This window comes from Spermophilus citellus, assembly GCF_964194105.1.
Source record: "Spermophilus citellus genome assembly, chromosome: 1".
Taxonomy (NCBI): Eukaryota; Metazoa; Chordata; class Mammalia; order Rodentia; family Sciuridae; genus Spermophilus; species Spermophilus citellus.
Genome location: NC_138182.1, coordinates 38042368 through 38063701, shown reverse-complemented (window position 1 = coordinate 38063701; position 21334 = coordinate 38042368). Strand labels below are relative to the sequence as shown.

General features: G+C 41.1%; 1 protein-coding gene across 1 annotated transcript; it reads right to left on the bottom strand.

The window, feature by feature from the left end:
• Positions 1–898: 898 nt before the first annotated feature.
• DLEU7 (deleted in lymphocytic leukemia 7) lies at positions 899–17668 on the bottom strand. The gene is made up of 2 exons (XM_081308731.1): positions 17137–17668; positions 899–1571 (listed from the first exon to the last, which is right to left on the bottom strand). Exons 1-2 carry the CDS (start codon positions 17587–17589, stop codon positions 1365–1367), a joined length of 660 nt encoding a protein of 219 aa, XP_081164857.1. The 5' UTR covers positions 17590–17668; the 3' UTR covers positions 899–1364.
• Between the last annotated feature and the right edge of the window lie 3666 nt (positions 17669–21334).

Here is a 21334-nt window from a genome sequence, read left to right as displayed (position 1 = left end):
AAAGAAGACCAGTGGGGTCATTTTCCTGGGGAAAAAGACGTTGTCATAAAATAAAGAACATAATGTTTCCTAGAAGTGGGGGAAAAAAAGTGCCAGAGATTTTTCCCAAGAAATAAATGTCTTCCTTCCTATCCCCCAAAACTACCCCTGCAACACACACACATTAAAAAAAAAAAAACTTTCATCTTCCCTTGACAATTCACTCTTATATATAGTCCCTTCTGTGGATATGGTCAGTTACATTGAAAGAGAAGCAATATATTTACCTTTCATTCTCAGATTCTGGAAGAAAACATGTGGAAACAACTAAGATTGCAATATGCGGGATTTAAAAAGTCTTTGATTACTACTAATGCTTTTTTTTTTTAAGATAGGAGAAGTACTCTTCCCACACAGATCCAGTTTCTAATACTTATAGAAGGCAAGCTATTTGTATATATTGTATAATTTTTTTTCTCCTAAATCCAGTGCTGTTTCTATTAAACTTTTAGGGAAGAAGCAGCATTTCACTTTATTTTGGTTCTCAATACAATCACCATGAAATGACAGGAAATTTAGCTTTTCCTAGGTATGTGCAGATCATTATAAAAAAAAAAAAGAAAGAAGAACAGAAAAAAAAATCATCTAAATGTTCAGGGAAACCTGGCAGTATATCCATCTCTCTCTTTTTTTTTTTTTTTCACAAGAATTTCCTACAGCAATCAGAATATCTAGAAACTGTAAGAAGAGTTAGATGTTTCCTCATGAGACTTTAATAATACTGTACTTTGTATTTACATTTCACATAGCCTTGGTACTTCATAGCTCATTATCATTTTAAATTTACAAATCAGGATATGAAAGCACAAAGTTTAGAAACAACTCTTCCTGCCCAGTGGTTAAGTTATTAATGCCAGGATTGGAACTTATAATTGCTGACACATGTGCTCTTGCAACTAAAGATCATTCTCATAACATTAAATGAAGTGCCTAGAACATGTAAATTATCCAAAGTGTCATTTATTCAACATAATTTTTGGAACCTAGGAGCTTTAATCTTATTAAAAAAAAAACATGTTAAACCTTATCGCATACAGTAATATGAATACAGATCAAGATATAATTGATCCAAACTAGTACTTAATATGAATTAATAAATGTACATATACACATATAAGTTAATCAGCTCCATAAAGGGAAATATATTTCAATCAAAAAGCCAGCTAATAGGAGGTCAACATACATAAAAATGTGAACTACAGCTTTCAAAAGTTTTCACTAACATGCTATAGACATCCATTGTCTGCTGATGGAATTAAGAAAATAAGGTATCCAATTCTCTTTAGCAGCACTCGCTGTGACTTTAATCTTGATGTCTTTAACATTCATGTGTCTGGGAGATTCTTTAAGATCTGTCTCAAAGAAGCACAGGCCACCACGTGGGTATCTGAAGGCAGATTAGCAAGTGACTGAATCAGCTTCTTGACTATTGTCTTCAAACACTGGTGGGCAGCGTTCAAGTCTCTGTCAAACTGCTGTCCTTCGATTTGTAGAGCCAAATGGCTGCAGATGTTCCTAAACTCAACACTGTCCTGAAAGGAACAGCAAACAGACAGGAAATTAGACAGGTGATGGGAACATGTGCTGTGCTTCACTTACCCAGCTTCCAGATTTTTCTCAGAGAACTACCTTCCTCCATTCTTGCCTATGTGGTTTGATCAAAGCTGACCCCACACATCACTCTAGGGGCCAGGTCCTTCAGAGCATATTACCCCTGGCCATGTGGACTGATCAGGATGGAGAGGTGACCAAAGCCTTTGGCTACAATCCCACATCTACTAGATTGGGAAAGGGAAACCTTCTAAGTGAGCTGTTGGAAACATCTTGCCACCATATGGAAAGAGTCCAAATCCAAATCAGGATGAAGCCAATCCAGAAGAAAACAGAACTCTAATCACCTTTCCTGAGCATGGTAATCTAAATATACCTGAATAAGAAACCCCAAGATTTTAAAGGATAAATCCTTTTGATTTAAAAATCTTTTTTTCTTTAACTTAAATTTACTTAAATCTTTTTTTTCAAAGTTAGCCAATTAGGAATCGAATACAAAAACACATCAAAAAAATTGTGCACCATGATCAAGTAGGATTCATCCCTGGGATGCAAGGATGGTTCAATATATGGAAATCAATAAATGTTATTCACCACATCAATAGACTTAAAGATAAGAACCATATGATCATCTCGATAGACGCAGAGAAAGCATTCGACAAAGTACAGCATCCCTTTATGTTCAAAACATTAGAAAAACTAGGGATAACAGGAACTTACCTCGACATTGTAAAAGCTATCTATAGGCTAGCATCATTCTGAATGGACAAAAGGTAAAGGCATTCCCTCTAAAATCTGGAACAAGACAGGGATGCCCTCTCTCACCACTTCTATTTAATTTAGTCCTTGAAATACTAGCCAGAGCAATTAGACAGACAAAAGAAATTAAAGGCATAAAAATAGGAAAAGAAGAACTTAAATTATCACTATTTGCAGATGACATGGTTCTATACCTAGAAGACCCAAAAGGGTCTACAAAGAAACTACTAGAACTAATAAATGAATTCAGCAAAGTGGCAGGATATAAAATCAACACGCATAAATCAAAGGCATTTCTGTATATCAGCGACAAAACTTCTGAAACGGAAATGAGGAAAAACACTCCATTCACAATATCCTCAAAAAAAATAAAATACTTGGGAATCAACCTAACAAAAGAGGTGAAAGATTTATACAATGAAAACTACATAACCCTAAAGAGAGAAGTAGAAGATCTTAGAAGATGGAAAAATATAGCCTGTTCGTGGATAGGCAGAACTAACATCATCAAAATGGCGATATTACCAAAAGTTCTCTATAGGTTTAATGCAATGCCAATCACAATCCCAACGGCATTTCTTGTAGAAATAGATAAAGCAATCATGAAATTCATATGGAAAAATAAAAGACCCAGAATAGCAAAAGCAATTCTAAGCAGGAAGTGTGAATCAGGCGGTATAGCGATACCAAACTATATTACAGAGCAATAGTGACAAAAACAGCATGGTACTGGTACCAAAACAGGCGGGTGGACCAATGGTATAGAATAGAGGACACAGAGACTAACCCACAAAGTTACAACTATCTTATATTTGATAAAGGGGCTAAAAGCATGCAATGGAGGAAGGATAGCATCTTCAACAAATGGTGTTGGGAAAACTGGAAATCCATATGCAACAAAATGAAACTGAATCCCTTTCTCTCGCCATGCACAAAAGTTAACTCAAAATGGATCAAGGAGCTTGATATCAAATCAGAGACTCTGCGTCTGATAGAAGAAAAAGTTGGCTCCGATCTACATATTGTGGGGTCGGGCTCCAAATTCCTTAATAGGACACCCATAGCACAAGAGTTAATAACAAGAATCAACAAATGGGACTTAATTAAACTAAAAAGTTTTTTCTCAGCAAGAGAAACAATAAGAGAGGTAAATAGGGCGCCTACATCCTGGGAACAAATTTTTACTCCTCACACTTCAGATAGAGCCCTAATATCCAGAGTATACAAAGAACTCAAAAAATTAGACAATAAGATAACAAATAACCCAATCAACAAATGGGCCAAGGACCTGAACAGACACTTCTCAGAGGAGGATGTACAATCAATCAACAAGTACATGAAAAAATGCTCTCCATCTCTAGCAATCAGAGAAATGCAAATCAAAACCACCCTAAGATACCATCTCACTCCAGTAAGATTGGCAGCCATTATGAAGTCAAACAACAACAAGTGCTGGTGAGGATGTGGAGAAAAGGGTACACTTGTACATTGTTGGTGGGACTGCAAATTGGTGCGGCCAATTTGGAAAGCAGTATGGAGATTCCTGGGAAAGCTGGGAATGGAACCACCATTTGACCCTGCTATTGCCCTTCTTGGACTATTCCCTGAAGACCTTAAAAGAGCATGCTACAGAGATACTGCCACACCGATGTTCATAGCAGCACAATTCACAATAGCTAGACTGTGGAACCAACCCAGATGCCCTTCAATAGATGAATGGATAAAAAAAATGTGGCATCTATACACAATGGAGTACTATGCAGCAATAAAAAATGACAAAATCATAGAATTTGCAGGGAAATGGATGGCACTAGAGCAGATTATGCTTAGTGAAGCTAGCCAATCCCTAAAAAACAAATACCAAATGTCTTCTTTGATATAATGAGAGCAACTATGAACAGAGTAGGGAGGAAGAGCAGGAAGAAAAGATTAACTTTAAACAGGGACATGAGATGGGAGGGAAAGAGAGAGAAAAGGGAAATTGCATGGAACTGAAGGGAGACCCTCATTGCTATACAAAATTACATATAAGAGGTTGTGAGGGGAATGGGAAAATTAACAAGGAGAGAAATGAATTACAGTAGATGGGGTAGAGAGAGAAGATGTGAGGGAAGGGGAGGGGGGATAGTAGGGGATAGGAAAGGTAGCAGAATACAACAGTCACTAATATGGCAGTATGTAAAAATGTGGATGTGTAACCGACATGATTCTGCAATCTGCATTTGGGGTAAAATTGGGAGTTCATAACCCACTTCAATCTAATGTATGAAATATGATATGTCAAGAGCTTTGTAATGTTGTGAACAACCAATAAAAATAAATAAATAAATAAAAATTAAAATTAAAAAAAAAAGTTAGCCAATTAGAATTGTTTCCGTTTCTAAAAAAGCTGTGACAAATACACAAATAGCCTCTGTTCCCATTATTTGACTCACTGTGTTGATGATTCCAACACAGAATTTGTTATTTAATAGACATGGACCCTTAGAAACTCCCAGTGCAATTTTAGAAAGAATGGTTCTCAGGTCAGTTTTTTTTTTTTAACAGGAAGTAATTCAATAGATTTTTTACAATGGTTCACTTTCTAAAATCCACTGCAAATAAAGGTCCACTGGAAGTATTCCACATTAGAGAAAATGTTATCTATAAGATCTCTCCTAAGAATATATGCCACATTTTTTTATCCATTCATCTATTGAAGAACATCAAATCATGGCATTTGCAGGTAAATGGATGGAGTTGAGAAGATAATGCTAAGTGAAGTTAGCCGATCTCAAAAAACCAAATGCCGAATATTTTCTTTGATATAAGGAGGCTGATTCATAGTGGGAGAGGGATGGGGAGCGTGAGAGGAATAGAGGAACTCTAGACAGGACAGAGGGGTTGGAGGGGAAGGGAGGGGACCTGGGGTAATTAATGATGGTGGAATGTGATGATCATTACTATCCAAAGTACATGTATGAAGACACGAATTGCTGTGAATATAGTGGGTATACAACAAGAGATATGAAAAATTGTGCTCTATATGTGTAATAAGAATTGTAATGCATTCTGCAGTCATGTTTTAAAAAAAAAGATATCTTTTAAGCAGGGTGCGGTGGTGCACGCTTATAATCCCAGCAGCTCAGGAAGCTGAGGCAGGAGAACCATGAATTCAAAGCCAGCTTCAGCAATTTAGCAAGACCCTAAGAAACTTCACAAGACCCTGACTCAAAAAAAAAAAAAAAAGAAAGAAAGGAAAGGAAAGAAAGAAAAGGCTAGAGATGTGGTTCTGTGGAGCACTCCTTGGTTTTAATTCCCAGTTTAAAAAAAATTCTCTTTTAAACACACAGAAATGACTTCCTCCAGACTTCCACAGACTTCCACTTCTGGTACCAAGGCATATTTAGCTTCCCAAAGCCCCCTGCTTATAAATTCCTAAAATTCTAAATAAAATAGAACAAACATCCTTCAACATGTGAGCTTGGAGAGATATTCCAAATCCAAACTATAACGATTCTCAGGCATACATGGGATATTTATGAAATCTGACTATATCATCATGCCACAAAGTATATCTCAACAAATATCAGACAGTCTATATGATACAAACCACAATGTGGGAGTAAATGAAAAATCAATAACATAGCTAACTTTCGCAAAACAGGAATGCCTTAAAAACACCACTTCTGAATACTTCATCTGTTTGTGAAAAAAAAAATTGAAACTTAAAAATAATTTATACTGAACAGTTAAGGGAATATTGCATCAAAATTCAGGGAATGTAGAGAAATATGTAGACTTAAATGCTTATGTAAGTTAAAAAAAAAAAGAATCACTGTCATCTGCAAGCTAAGAATTAAACTCAATAGCTTAGGAAAAGAAAATAGGTAATCCAAAAGAAAATGGAAGGAAGACTGAAGTCTGATGAGGGACCAGAGTGTTCTTCCTGATCTTGTTTATAGAAAAAGCTATTTTAGCCCCTAAGAAAAACCCTGTTACCTGGATGAGAAGGACCTGAGATTCTGGCAAAGTGCTTTTTGGACAACATTCCCCAAGAAATAATGTCTGCTTATTTCAATGAAGCAAACAAAAGCAGCATCCTGGGCTAGAGGAATAAACATGCTATAGACCCATACTCAAGTATTCCCAGGCTAATTTAAAGCATTCTTGCTTCCCTACCTTTATGTGTTGCTCAGATATTTGTCCATATCTTATAGAGAAACCTGTGTTGCTGAAGCATATTGCTTAAAATTGGGGAAATCAGGGGAAAAAAATCACTCTGGACAATTTCCCCAAAATCCACATCAAGGGAAACTGTCTTCTTGCTTTATAGAACTAATCCAACTCTAAGTACAAAGTGGAAAGATCAAAGAAAACACGCAAAGGGAAATTCAAAATAGAAGGAACCGCTGAAATGTGTGCTGACGTGTGCCCATTAGCCAGTCTGCAAAGGCACCCATCACCCAACAAAGATTAAAATGCCTTTAAAAATATCATTGTGGACCAAAAATCTGAAGTCAATTTCACTTTTACTGTAAAGAATCAAAGGAGGCATCGTTTGGGGAAATTACATGCATAATAAAATTCGACTTCTGGGCTGTACTGGTCCCTGAGGCCCTGGGCAAACTTCAGATCTCTGGCGAGCTTTGCAAAGTCTCTTTATTTTACTATTCTAGTACAGTATTTCCTTTTAATCCTTTCTCAAATATATTAACAGTCAAAGAAAACAAATTAATAGAAATAGACTTTCCATGAGACTCTTTAGCCAGGGGAGGAAAAAATAAAACAGGTGATTGCTTCTCTTCCTTTCTAGAAGGTCTGAAAGCCAACTATGAATCCAACAATCATTACCTCCAACCAACCTCTGCTGCTTCTGCTGCAGAAGTTGGAAGTCACAAATCACAGTGTTAAGCAAACAGCCTATTAAATGATTCATGGGCTTTCAATAGAAACTCACATGATCGATATTGGCTATGATTTTACTTACAGCGCTTTCTGTTCAGTGACAGAACATATCCTCCCTGTAGCTTTTATTTTATTCAGTAGATCCCAGATGCTCCCAGAAATGATGTCATATCCTACACAGCACTTTGAGAACTTTGCCAGAATTAGAACTATAAGGCTGAGCAATCTAAAGTTGGTTTTGGAATTTCTAAAGCCTTGTGTAATTGTAGACTTTGAATATGAAGTGTATTGATTGCTACAGTGGTCCAAGTTGATGGCTAACATTTACCTTCTAAAGTGAGTTGAGATTCTTTCCCATGATTCAAAGGATCTACTGGGATATTGGCCTCAAGGCCTGTTTAACTCAGGGAATTTGTTAAATTTATTTCACATGTATTTCAAGCCTCTACTGCATGACCAACTATACTGAATAAAAGGCAATAGGATATGGAACCTGCTGTCCAAAGAGCTTATTACCCAGTAAGGAGAATGAGACACTCAGATCGCTTATCTAAATATCCAATGAAATATGATGAGGGCTATGGTAAAATCACAAAACAATCCAATCCTATGAAAGATATCTAAGCACAACACCAGGTTCCTACAAAGCTCATTCTGGTGTGTGAATCCTTCTAATAATGTGCCCGATGTGCTATTGTCCAAAATGCATTTGGATACAGATTGCTTAGGAGACAATCCATTAAAGGAGATAGCTCTACTTGTTGAATCAATATCTATCTCTCTCTCTCTCTCTCTCTCTCTCTCTCTCTCTCTCTCTCTCTCTTCTGTCGTGCAGTGCTTCAGATTGTAGCTCTTGTTTTTAAAACATTTCTTTCTAAATGTTAGCTGAAATCTGACCTGCGGCAGGCAGAATAATGGCCACCCAAAGATAACCACATCCTAATTCCTAGAATATGAATATGTTACCCTAAATGGCAGAAGGGCTTTTTACAGATTTGAGTTAGGAGGGGCAGCTCTCAGAGCAGCCACAAAGACACCAGGGGTGCAGACAGACAGAGCCCATTCTTACATGAGTCATGCACCTGTCACTAGTGCCCTGGTCCTGTCTCCTTAGACAAGCCGTTTTACCTGTGGTAAACTCAGTTTTCTCTTCTGTAGATGGAACTGATAACAGCTATCACACGGTGAGGCTGCGAAGGTCAAATTGGCTCGGGAGCACAAAAACTCTATTTGCTTCCTCAGTCTCCGATTATGAATAGAGATGTTGGGAAATCAGTAAGGGAGAAGGGGAGAGAAGGGAAGAGAGTAGGGAAAGGGAGAAAAGGAAAGGTTAAAAAAGAGAAGGAAAAAAGAACACTGTAGAATTGTAGAATATAATTGGTGAAAAGAAATCTATTGAACCTGTTTAGTAGTGATGTCACACAAAGTTCAAAGAGAATGGTTGAAGTTTCCAGCTTGCTACCATTGGCTCTTGCAGAAGCGAATGGAGGCTTGGACCAGACATCAGAAAAGTAGCTAGGGAAGATGTTACAATACAAGTTGCGCCTGCCGGACCCGGTACCATACGGCTGTAATCTCAGCAACTCAGGAGGCTGAGGCAGAAGGATCTGGAGTTCAAAGCCAGGCTCAGCAATAGCAAGGTACTAAGCAACTCAGTGAGACCCTGTCTCTAAATAAAATTATATATATATATATATATATATATATATATATATATATATATATATGGCTGGGGTTGTGGCTTAGTGGTTGAGTGCCATGAGTTCAATCCCCAATACACACACAAAAAAAAAAAAAAAGAAAGAAAGAAAGAAAAGATATACTGTGCTGACTCACAGAAAAAAGGGATGCCCCAATAATAAGAACAAATAACACAAGCAAGTCCGAAGGTAAGAAGGGGCTGGGACACAGAGGGAGGGGCCAGTCAGAAAAGAACAGGACAAAAGAGTGTGCAGAAAGCCTTGAGTGCCAGAGTCAAACCTGGGCACCTTCAATTAGAGGAGTAACAAGTCATGCCTGGGTGTTAAGAACTCTGGTCTGGCCCATGAGCCCGAGCACCCAGAAGGTACTAGACTGCAAACGGTGCTCCTTATACACCTTGTCTCCATGATGGATGAAAAGAAAATGTGTTCTAGGGATGGTACGTTGCACAGGCAAGTGAGAAACAGAGCTGGAATCAACCTCTCTTCAGAACTCAGCTCTTCACAAAAGACTGACAATCCCCCTCCGCCCTGCAACCCAGCGCCACCCACCTCACAAATTGGGTGCCTCGTGCAGTGAGGACTCACAGAGCAGAGCTCGGCATTCAATGTGGGAGGCAAGAGCACTGCACAGAAGTCAGGGAGCTGTAACACTCCAGTGCGGTGGATGGGGCTGAGCAGGGGCTACATGGGAGCAAGTAGAGGTAATGGGCAAGATTTAGGGATGGAACAAAAATGTCTGCCAACGAAATCATTTCATGTTTCTTCCTTGACCATCTTCATGCTATTTTTCTTAAGGTCGACTGAGCATTACAAAGCTTAAATTGGCAATGACTGCATCCAAACTGAGGACTGGCCTGCTGGCCCACCGTCTTCCCCACAGCATATTTGAGAGGGCTTGGCTACTGGAAAGCTGTTCATGGCATGGAACCTTCTATGCTCCACATAAAGCCAAGCCTCTAGCTAATCAGAGACCTCCCAGTTGGAGTGCTCCCTTCCCCTACTCTGTTCTCTCCTACTTATGCAAAAGTCTCTTATGCAAAGGTCTCCTAGGAAAACCACCACCACTGTGCTTTTCTGCCTTACACATTGTGCTTATTTGGAACGCACAAGTCTGGAATCCTAGAACAACAGAAAAAAAAAACATAAAAGAACGTTAAAAAGACCTTAAAGTATATTCCTTGCACCTGCAAAATCCAAAAGCAGAGGGGGAGGGGGGGGGACTTAAGTCTTGTGTTTTGCCTTTTGCTAAAACAAACATTCCCATCAAACTGAAGGCTTCAAGACGAAAGGGATCTGGCAGCAGGAGTTAGTTTCAAAGCTTGTTTTCCGAAAGCAACAGCAATAGGTAATAAAGTAAAATAAAATAAAATAAAAATCCAGTACGAATTTACAGGCTATAAAATACAGATAATGCTTAAACAACCCACAGGTTTCTTTCCCCCTACCATGTCCCCTTCAGAATCGCTTCTAGATTTTTGTAAATTATATAAATCAGTACCTGCTCACTAAGCCACGGATTGGCTTTTAAGTTCCCTCTTTAAAAAAAAAAAAAAGTTATATCTTGGACTGTATTCTCTTACCATGGCCTGATAAGCTTGTTTCCTGACTAAATGCCTCTACAGAGAGGCAGGGAAAGAGAGGAAGAAAGAGAAAGGAAGGAGGAGAAAGGAAAGGGAGAGTAGGAGGAGGGGGAGGGAGAAGAGAGGAAGTTTCCCCTCCATTTTCTAGGCCCTAACCTTAATAAACCTGTGCCTGGCCAGCAGACTGCTCTCCACTACAGCAGCCCAGTGTGGAGCCCGACAAAGGGACAGAACCCCCCAGACTCGCTGGTGTCCTCCACACTGGCTGGAAATGTAAAATGGGAATGAGGTTTTTTTTGTTTTAGGGAAATGTTCTGAAAAACATACTGTCCTAAACTAGGAATTGTCCCAGTTTCATCTGGTTCATCAACATCTGGCTTTGAACTACAAATTCACAGGGCCCAGGATCATCACCAGTTGCCTGACCCCAAAGTCTGTCCCAAATAGATATGGAACCATGTATTAATAAAACACCCAATGAAGAACCAAGGTATTTGCCAGTCACCATAAAAAGTCTATCGTCCACAGGAAATTAAACATTTTTACTTGTGGTGGACTTAGTGTGAATGCTCACAAGTCACTGAGGTTCCTTGGGCATTTGCTTTGGGTACGACGCCTTTTTCAGATGAAAAGTCCAGTGAAAAGCACTTTTGTAATGAATACAAACACTTGATTCAGGGATGCTCACAAGGCAAATCCAAAGACTGTAAAATAAAACACCGCAGTTCCTACTGAGCTGTGCAACATAAGTGGTTTTTTTCTTAGAGCCTTTCTAAAAATCTCCCCATTTTTTCATTTTATATTTCACTTCATGATTTTAATGTCCTTCACATTACAGGACATTGAAAAGCTATAAATAGACTACTTCTAGAACAGTCGCCACATCCTGAGGGGGGTGGGAGCTGACAACAGAAATTCTATGACTACTCATGGCCATGAAGACACAATTTTGCCTCAAATAAGGAGCAATTTCCCAGGTACAGCTACCAATAAGGTAACCATGTTCTTCAATGGTACATTACTCATTTTTGAAGACCCAATTCCCAAATTTACAGAAACTGACTTCGCTAATTAATGTTAATGGGTGGAAAAGCACTTGTCCCCAATGGCTTCCCCTGAATAACCCAATATTCACACTTGCAATTTGCACAGAGCATTAGCATTTCCAATGACTGGGAAGCCAAAGCCAACAGTTTTATGACTGCTGCTCTTGCTCCATAGAATGAGGAAACCAGCACGGACTACTGAACACAACAGAATAATTGGTACCCAAATGAGCTAAATGAAATGGGTGAGCTCCCAGGCAAGTTTAATCTGTGGTGGCAAGAAAGTTCTCCTTCTGCCTGTGCAAGTTGGTGTTAGCCATAATATCCATGCAACTTGCTTCCGAGTGGAATTCTTGGAAACTATAACTGCTTTTAATTCTCAAAGGAGGACAGACAAAACTCAGAGTAACTGCATCATTGGCTTGGCTAATGGTCCCTATGTGAATTGGTCAATTTCAGCAGTTCAAAAACTCCTAAATGAACTTTCTTCCGGTGTCCTGCACACTTCTTGCTCTCTTTGGATGGCAAATGCCTAACATATTCTCATTAGTAGTTTGATAATGATTTCCTGAGTTTCCGGGGTACTTTATGTCACCATATAAGGTGGCCATCACAGAAAGAAGTATATAGATCATCCAGAATTATGGACTGAATTGTGTCTTTCCAAAATTCATATATGAAGCCCTAATACCCCATAGTGGTAGACAGAGCCTTTAGGGTGGTAATTAAAAAAGAAAAGAGGTTATAAGGGTAAGGCCTTAATTTCCTATAAGAACAGACACCAAAGGTCACTCAATAAGAAAAGCCATGAGGTCAGTGAGGAGGTGGCTATCTGCATGCCAGGAAGGAAGCCCTTACTAGAAATCAATCTTGTGGCGCTTTGATCTTGGACTTCCAACCTCCAGAACAGTGAGAAAATAAATATTTGTCATTGAAGCCATCAGTCTGTGGTATTTTGTTACAGCAGCTGAGCTGCCTAATACATCTATCCTATAATGTGTCAGTCATGGTGTGAGCAATGTGCACAAAGGTGGCCCTGTTTACTGCACACTTTCATGTACATTATTTCAGCATGATGTTCATATGCCCCTGTGAGCTGGCCTGTGATATAGTAGGATCAATCAGATGAAACTCATCACTTCCTAGCTGCAGGATTTAAAGCAAAGTTCTCAGTTCCTCTGAGCTTATTTTTACCTGTAATAAGTATTTGCCAAGCTGGTTAACTCCATTTTCTTCACCAAATTTAACAAGACCCAGGACAGCTAAGCATTTTTCTCTGCCATGAAGAAACTCATTTCATGGTTTTCTGCATGTGTATGATAATTTCTAAATAGTCAAAGGGAATATTAAGTGCTGGTTTCTTTAATTAAAGTGTATAATGCTATAAAAAGTTTGTTACTATTGTGGTATGAGTATCTCTTCCTTCACACCTGAAAATTCCACTTCCTTAACCCAAGGGTGGTTTTACTCAACAATGAAACACAAAGCATAATTCCTCTTCTGTTGTAGAAAAACAATCTGCATGTTCTTAATTTAAAAATTTAAAAAACACCCTTCCAAATTGTTGTCATTGTCATGGGACCAAGGCTGACCTCTGTACAGAGGAAACTTCTTGGAAATCTTTTTTGGTCATTTAACTCTAATTTTATCAACAACCTCAGAAAAGAAAACAAAGAGCACATGGATCAGATTCATGAATATCAAGAATGGAACTCAAAAAATCATAATTAGAATTTATGAGGTGTCAACCTATTCAATAGCAATAATAATGGTGATAATCGCTTAAATATACGGGGACTTACTATGATAAACTACTGATCTAGGCTTTATGTGAATTTTCTCAGTGATCCTTTAGGTTAGAGACAACTATTTCCATCTTTCAGATGAGAAATTGAGGAATACAAAGTCTAAGTGATTGCCCAGGGGCCTAAGGCAGGAAGAAGCTGAGTAGGTTTGAAATGCACCATGGAACTAGCTCATTTTGATTTGCTGTCTCCTCTGAAGGATCCTGGTGGTATCAGACCCTTGGACTCCAGTTCAACTGGGTCATCCTCTTACCCTTTGTGACAACACCACCAACCTGATGTCTGAAAGGTTTCCACACACTTCTAAATGAGACACAATTGTTATTTCCATAAGCATAATTCTTCTGCTGTTGTAGAAAAACAATCTGCATGTTCTTGATTTAAAAATTTAGAAAACACCCTTCTAAATTGTTTGGATTAATATTAGTATTAATGAAGCTAAGTCTGCATAACCAGCTCCTTGGAAAGACAGACTGCTGTCTTCTTGAGTCTAAGTGCTGCATAATCATTAATCCACCAGCCAAACGGAAATTCTGGTTTTTTTTTCTCCAAACAGCAAACCAGGCAGAATTTCTTGATGCTGGCTACTCCCTGCTCTCTCCCTTCTGAAAGCTCTGAAATGTATCATTCCCCTGCAGGTGAACTGCAGGCTCCAGCAGTGGAATGTTGGAAGATCTCTACTTCTAATAAGCACTCTAGACACTTCTAGAAAGAGGCAGCAACACATCCAGAAGTCTGCAAAGTTGGCCAAGGGACAGGAAAGAGGACTGTGACTCAGGAGATGAATAGGTGGGAAGCTTGGAGCTTGTTTCTGGATTGAGAGGAACTGGCAGAAAGGAGGTCATAGAAAATACAGTAGTTCCCCATCCCCCCCCCACACACACCTTATCCAAGGTTATATTTTTTTTAGTTTCAATTACCTGCAATCAACCATGGTTCCAAAAATATTAAATGGAAAATTCCAGAAATAATTCATAAGATTTAAATTGTGTATGGTTCTCAGTAGTGTGATGAAATATTGCATTGTCCCACTTTGTCCCACTCAGAAAGTGAATCATCCCCTCTGTCCAGTGACCCTCACCATACATACTACCCAAGCGTTAGTCACTTATTAGCCATCTTGTTTATCAGACTGGTTGGCATGATATGTCAGGGCTTGAGTTCAAGTAACCCTTGGACAGCAGCCTAATGCAGTCACAATGCCTAATCACTCCCTCATCCCCTCACCTAAGCACCATGCATATCACCTCACATCAGCTCAAGAAGGTGAGTACAGTACAAAAAGGTATTTTGAGAAAAAAAAAAAGGCCATATTCACATAGCTTTTATTACAGAATAGAGTTATGATTGTTCTAGTTTATTATTAGTTGTTAATCTCTTACTATGCCTAAATTACAAATTAAACTTGATCTTATGTCTGTATGCATAGGACAAAACATAGTATGTATAGTGCTCAGCTCCAGGCATCCTGGGGATGGCAGAGCAGGGAATGCTGTTTTCCACAGGGTGGAAAACAGAGGGCAAGACATGTGGAAGACTTGTTCCAATACTTAAGAAGAAGTATTCACATAGGGAGGGGGAGAAAGCAACATTTATTTATTAGAAGAGAATAATAAAGATGAATGGATATGCAATTGTTTAAAGACAGAGGAAGAGATCTGGGTCCAAAGGTTTCAATTTTCTCAGAAAAGAAGTGAGAGGGCAAGGTTTGACTGAAGAAAGCCTGAGGAGGCTGGACAGCATTTAGGACCAAAAGTCAGTTAGAAAGGGCTACAAGGATTACCAGATAGCAATGACTGCTACATTAAGTTAAAATAGCATCGTTTCAGCTATAATGGTGTTTAGGAACTACCTCCAGGGCACAGGGTGCAAGATTTACTCCATCACCACTGAGTTGGGTCAGGTCCTCAGACAATTGTCTCTGCCCTGACTCAAACTAAAACCTAGCCTTCTGTGACTTACCTAGGCTCCTGTCATTTGTCTGCCGTTGGTTTGCAAGACAATCCATGTCATGCAGGCCTTCAACTGGCCCCCTCTTAATTCTCCATCATCATTTCTTCTCTCTCTCCCTCCCTCCCCCCACTCTCTCCCCCACCTCCCCCCCCCCTCTCTCTCTCTCTCTCTCTCTCTCTCTTCCTTCTACCATACTGAACTAATTGCAGTCTTCCCAGTACCCCAGGCCCTTTCAATGCTGGTCTCCTTCTGGTTTTCTTTTTCTTTTTTCCTTTAATATCTGGAGAGCAAACACTCATTTTTTAAAAAGGTTGCCTCCTTTAAGAAGACTTCCAGGATCACCTTTAGCAGAAACTGATCATTGAGTCTCCCCTCTTGCCAACTTATCTATGCCCTGCATATGCTCCTAACATCACATGCTGCTTCATATTTCATCAGGTCTATAATGCACATTTTTTCACATCTTAAAAATCCATGAAATTTGGGTGTACCTTAGAATCAGTGGTGTGTCATCTTTTAATTAACAGGATTTTTTAAATGTCTTGGTATCAATAAAACCAAAGCCCAAAACGTGCATCTAAGACAGGACAGCATTGGTGAAATGCAGCTTAATTTTCTAAGGTGAGTGTAGAAGTGCTCCTGATCTGGAGGTGATCTTGGCCTCCTGACTCATCCTCACCCTCCTTTGGCAGAGTCTGGAGACATTTTGGTTTTATCAAAAGAGGTGCATTGCTGGACAGAGGTCAGGGATACTGCTAAATATCCTACATTACAGAGGAAAGTCCCAACAAAAATTACCCATCCCCAAATGAGACTGAGAAACCCTGGTACAGAGAAATAATATTTATTTGGTATGTAATATGCTTTATTGTGTGTGATTTGAAACAAATTTTTTACAACTTATAGTGCAACTTAATATATAGTAATTTTCTTTTTCCAAATCTTGGCTTGTAGAGCAAGAATAGCAACTCTGGAGGAGTGCTCCAAGCCATGCTCAAAACCCCTCCCCTACTTCCTTTCTAAATTCCCAAGGGAATGAATACAGCCATGCTCCTAGGCAAAACTTGAAAGCCAGGGGGCTCCAAGAGATTTGTGACCTTAAACCAATTAGGTTAGTTAATGACAAGGCCAGGACTAGAACCCAAGCCCCCTGTTCCCACCATCCCTCTCAGCTCTGTTCCCTGGCTAACTCAGCACCTGAAGAGGAAACTGTGTCCTACAAATAAGAGCTGGGTGACTTAGCAGGAGTTCCTGTTGGTATTCACACTTCAACACCTGGAACCCACCTGCCTCTCATCCACTTTATGAGAATTTAGGTTGACTCTGTAAGGCCCCTGAGCTCTATGGGGAATTGGATTGATGCAAAAATAATTGTGATTCATGAGTGTGAAGGAACTTTAAATGTAGATGATTTCATCATATAGAAAGCAGAGGGGATTTAAGTGTATTTAAGCCTCTGAAGGAAGGGTTATTAATTGAGAAGGAGTGGGGCGGGGGGAGCTGTCCTCCACCCCTAGAAGCTCTGCACTTGTGGAAAGGGCCTGAGGCTACAGCAGGAAGCTGATTTATGTGACAGGAAGGAGCTCAGGAGGATGGTTTCTGCAAGGCCACCCCCGTATCCCGGTCTGCAGTCAGGCGGACCCCAGGTGGGATCCTCCTGTCACCTCTCTGTCACCTCTCTCCTCCAGGCTGTTCCCCGGGGAATGAACCACAGTGGCAACTGGGCTTATCGCCCGCGATCTCTCCAGGAGACCCTCCCGGCTGCGCAGCCCAGCCCTGCGCGCCAGAGGGATCTGCGGGGACCCCTACTCACCTTCAGGTGGATAGGGAAGGACCGCTCTTGCTGGAGAGGTCCCAGCAGCGTCTGTTCTACGCTGACCAGCTCCGAGGTCGAGTCCACCACGCGAGCCAGCGCGCTGCGCATCGCCATCCGGGCCAAGGTGCAGGGCCCGCGATCCCGAGGGAAGGGCAGCAGCTCCGCGCCCCCCTCAGCGCCTCGCAGCCCCTCAACCTCGGGGGAGCTCGCCCGTGCCCGGGCCCCTCGGATCCTGGCAGCCCCTGCCCCCTCCTCGCGCCCCGGCCCGGGCCTGGCTCTCACTGGGCCTGAGCGACGGGTTGGGGCTGTGGGCACGTGGTCCGGGTCACACGGCCCCCCGGGGGCGCCTGGACCATCCCCCCAGCCCCACTCCTGCTGTAGCAGCTGCAGAGTCTGCAAAGCCACCATTTGGTGGCTGATGGAGGCCACTAAGGGCGCAGGGCTGGCCATAGCCTCCGTTGGCTGCTCCGCGCTCCGCGTGCAGGTGGAGCAGAAGCGAGGGAGGCGGGGGCGTTTGGGGTCGCCAGGGTCACATTGCCTAAACCTCGGCTCCTGGGCCTCTGCGTCTCAGCGTGTGTGGTCAGCCGCGCCCCCGCGCTGGCAGCTGGTGACCCGCTCTGGCCCCTGCATTCGCTTCAAATCCAAATCGGCTTGTTCTGACCCAAGGCTGCCTGGAGCGCTGCTCGGTGTGCACTTGAATATCAGCCAAATGCTGAGCGCTGCTTCTCCCTCCTCTCCAGGGCTTTGATGGGAAAACGTGCTGCTTTGTGCTGGTGCATCTATCAGCAGGGATACCCCGCCCCCTTCTCCTTTGAAGGATGCCTGCCAAATGACCACTTATGCCCGGGCTGGGGGTGCAAAAGACCCACCCAGTTTGCCAAAACGTGAAAAGACCTAGCAAAAGGAAGACTGTGCCTAGTTCTGCCCCGCCTCCTTGCAACCCTAGCGGCGTTTTCAGGAACTTCTTGCGATATCCTTCGAGGCCCCTCGTACTCCCAAACAGAAGATGGACTTTTGTATCCCAAAGTCCTGCCCTGCCCCTAGTTTTGCTCCCTGCCCATGGGCACCGACAATCTGGCGGCTGAAGCGGCATTCTGGCGCACAGGTGCATCCTGCTCCTAAATCCCAGGTACTCCTCATCTGGGTACTGCCCAGATGAGGAGTCTCAATGGTTTTGTGTCAGATTCCCAAAGGACTCAGGCAGCAAGGTTGAAGCTAAATCCTTTTATGAGCCGTGAACCCAGGGACAGCTGTACAAATAGTTACTGTTTTTAATTAAACCAAATGTGGCTACTTTCTTAATTTAGGGAAAAGGACTGGCAATTTTATGCTTTGACAGATTATTAGAAAACACCAGTGTATGATTGCACTTAGGAAAAAGAAGACATTTAAGGGAAATAGAAGGGAGAATTGTCCCAGAGCAGCAGAATTTCTGCTTTCTTCCCTCAAGGAAAATCATGGCCCAGCAAAGCAGGGGCAACAAAAAGGACCAGAGATTGGGATTTCATTCTTCCCTGACAAGGGAGAGTCCTGCTGGGTCAACAACTCTGAATGGAAAAGCCACCCCACTGGGTCTATTAGTGCAGAAGGGTAATCCTAATAGGTATGGGGTTGAGGCCAGGCGTGGGGTTCTTTAAGGTTTCTTTAACTCTGAATTAGTATGACCCCATATAATCCTCCCCACCCTCCAGCAAAGGTTCCTTCTCATTCTCAATGTTTTCTTCGCCTATGAAAACAAATCCCAATGCCAAGGTAAAGAAAGCCTTTCTTAAGCAAAAAGGACTATGTTCACACTAATTATAACTTAAGTAGAAATGCATGTCTGTGCATTGACAGAAAGGAAATTACTTTGGAGGGAAGTAAATAGTTTAATGTTGATTAGATTCTCTTGCCATGAAGTTACTTAAGTTCAGAATTAAAAAAAATACAGAAACTCTTCCTTATTTATTTACTTATTTTTTAGTCCTCAAATGTCGAAGTACATTAGGTTCATCGGAGACTAACTGGGAATAGCACAAACTAACCCCTGATTTTCACAGAGCATCTCAGATCTCCAGGGGTGCTCCTCTTTCCCAACACACAGGGAATCCAGTTTCTTGGGCTAACCCTCCTACTATCAAATGGCTGACTGCAAAACTTTCTTGACAGATGGAATTCTAGCCAACAGCCAAATTGAAATCACTCGACAGAGCCTGACCTGAGATCCTACTCTTCTACACATCATGCTGATTCTGAGAGTCAAGACCAACTGAACTTCAGGAAGTATGAGAGATGGAGGCTAGAAATCTATGGGCTTTAATGGTGGCATATGTTGTTTAAATAGCAGCCTGGTTGTTCCAGTGTCCTTAGGAAGCACTGGATCATCTAGCAATTCAATACTTTGTCTATCTTGGCCATGGGTCATATTCTCCTTTGCTATGATCTCAAAATGGCTTATGGCCCAAACCTAGAAATGTGAGATCCTAACTGAAAAAAAAGGATTTCATAGGCTGTTGAGATGAGTCAATAGCATAGCAAATCTGACTTTAGTCTAAAACACCTTCAAAGTTACATATGCTGGGCTATCAGACCAAGAAATAAATTATACTCTCCCTACCCACTGTGCTCACAATTTGCAATCAAAGCTCATTCAAAAGACAAAGTATGAGGCACATGATGGTTTTGCTTCACAGCATCTCTATTGCTTCTTTATGGAACTCACATCCTCATTTCCCAGGGATGTTCCTCCTCCTCTGAGTTCCATCCATGAGGTCAAATGGGATGAACCCATCCCACTGCCTGTGAATGAGCCCACAATGGAGAGAGAAAAATCAATAGATCTGTAAGGAGAGACCAGTCTCCTTATAGCACCATTTGAGTCCCATATTTAACTGCACAAGACAACTCCACCTCTGAGCTGTTCAGATACAGAAGCCAATAAAATCTCTTTCAGCTTGAGCCAACTTTGGGTTGGATTTACTGCCTTTTACACCTGACACAAATGTCAAGACAGATTATAAGAAAAAGAACATGTGACAAGACACTACGACCTGTGCCCTTCAAGCAAAGCACTGCTAACTGCTCCCTCTAACCAACGGCTTCTAGAAACACTTCTGCCATTCACCTGACCCTTTCTACTATTTCAAGAGTTGCAGGAAAAGCTCTTTGAAACACTCTGAGCATACCCCCCAGTTGATGGGAACATTATAAAACGAGTACTGGAAAACTTTGGACTCCCCCCATGCAATAGGGGATGGAAAAGAGAAAGGGGTAGAACACTCAGGAAAGTGGAAAACGATTGTCCATCTGCTAATGGACAAGTTAGTGTGTTGTTAGATACACAAGTATTCTGAAGCTTGTCTTAGTCCAAAAGTTCTTTTCTTTCATGAGCAAAAGATACAAGTTATTGTGGCAAAGCCGGGCACGGTGAGAATAGGAGAGAGCTGGCACAAGGTATAATGTGTGGAGCCTTCCTCAAAGGACTTGGCAGAGCCCAGAAACATTTGAGCCCTGCTTATATTCCTTGGCACTTCTCTCCAAAAGGGATCCAAGAAAATTCCAGAAAGGGAGCTGTTAACCTTCAACATACCCTGTGAAGTTCATAGGTGGGGGCAAAATAAAATATGTCCAAAGAGACCAGAGAGTTATTATCCTTGAATAAAAATTATGATTGAGGAGAAACAGATGCTGAAAAGATATACCAAGATATGAAAATGTACTGTAAAAGAGAAAACAATCGAACAAGAAAAAGGTGTAGACCCAAAGGGTGGAGGTGGGGGGGGCACAAAAGATTAAATTCCCTTTTTCAAATGTACAATTGTAATGTTTGAATATGCCAAGTCATAAAAATGCACATGAAGTTCTAACTTTGGACTAAACAGTTGATTTTCAGAAGAAAAAAATATGCAATTTTGCCATGAAACTTCTGAATTGCCAAAAACAATTGTTTACTTAAGACAATGTGTTTTTGGGACATCGTATATGTGCTGCCTTTCCAGGTCCCATTAAGTTGGTGAAGCTAAGTGAAGCTGGTGAAGAAAAACAGGGAACATGGGGTAAAGAGGGAAACAAGAAATTAAAAATGTGGAGTCCCACCTGCCAGTCTGGACAGAATCTGACGTGCATTTGCCCATAACCCTATCATTCATCTCCTTTGCACAAAATGCAGCTCTTTCTGGGCATGTAAATCTTTTTACTTGGTTCCATTTTAATAATT

Bases quoted from the DNA above. Each gene is read 5' to 3' on its own strand.
- DLEU7 (XM_081308731.1), bottom strand. From the start codon at position 17,589: ATGGCCAGCCCTGCGCCCTTAGTGGCCTCCATCAGCCACCAAATGGTG. The intron at 1,572-17,136 runs GTGAGTAGGGGT...TGTTCCTTTCAG, and splicing joins CCTTCCCTATCCACCTGAAG to GACAGTGTTGAGTTTAGGAA.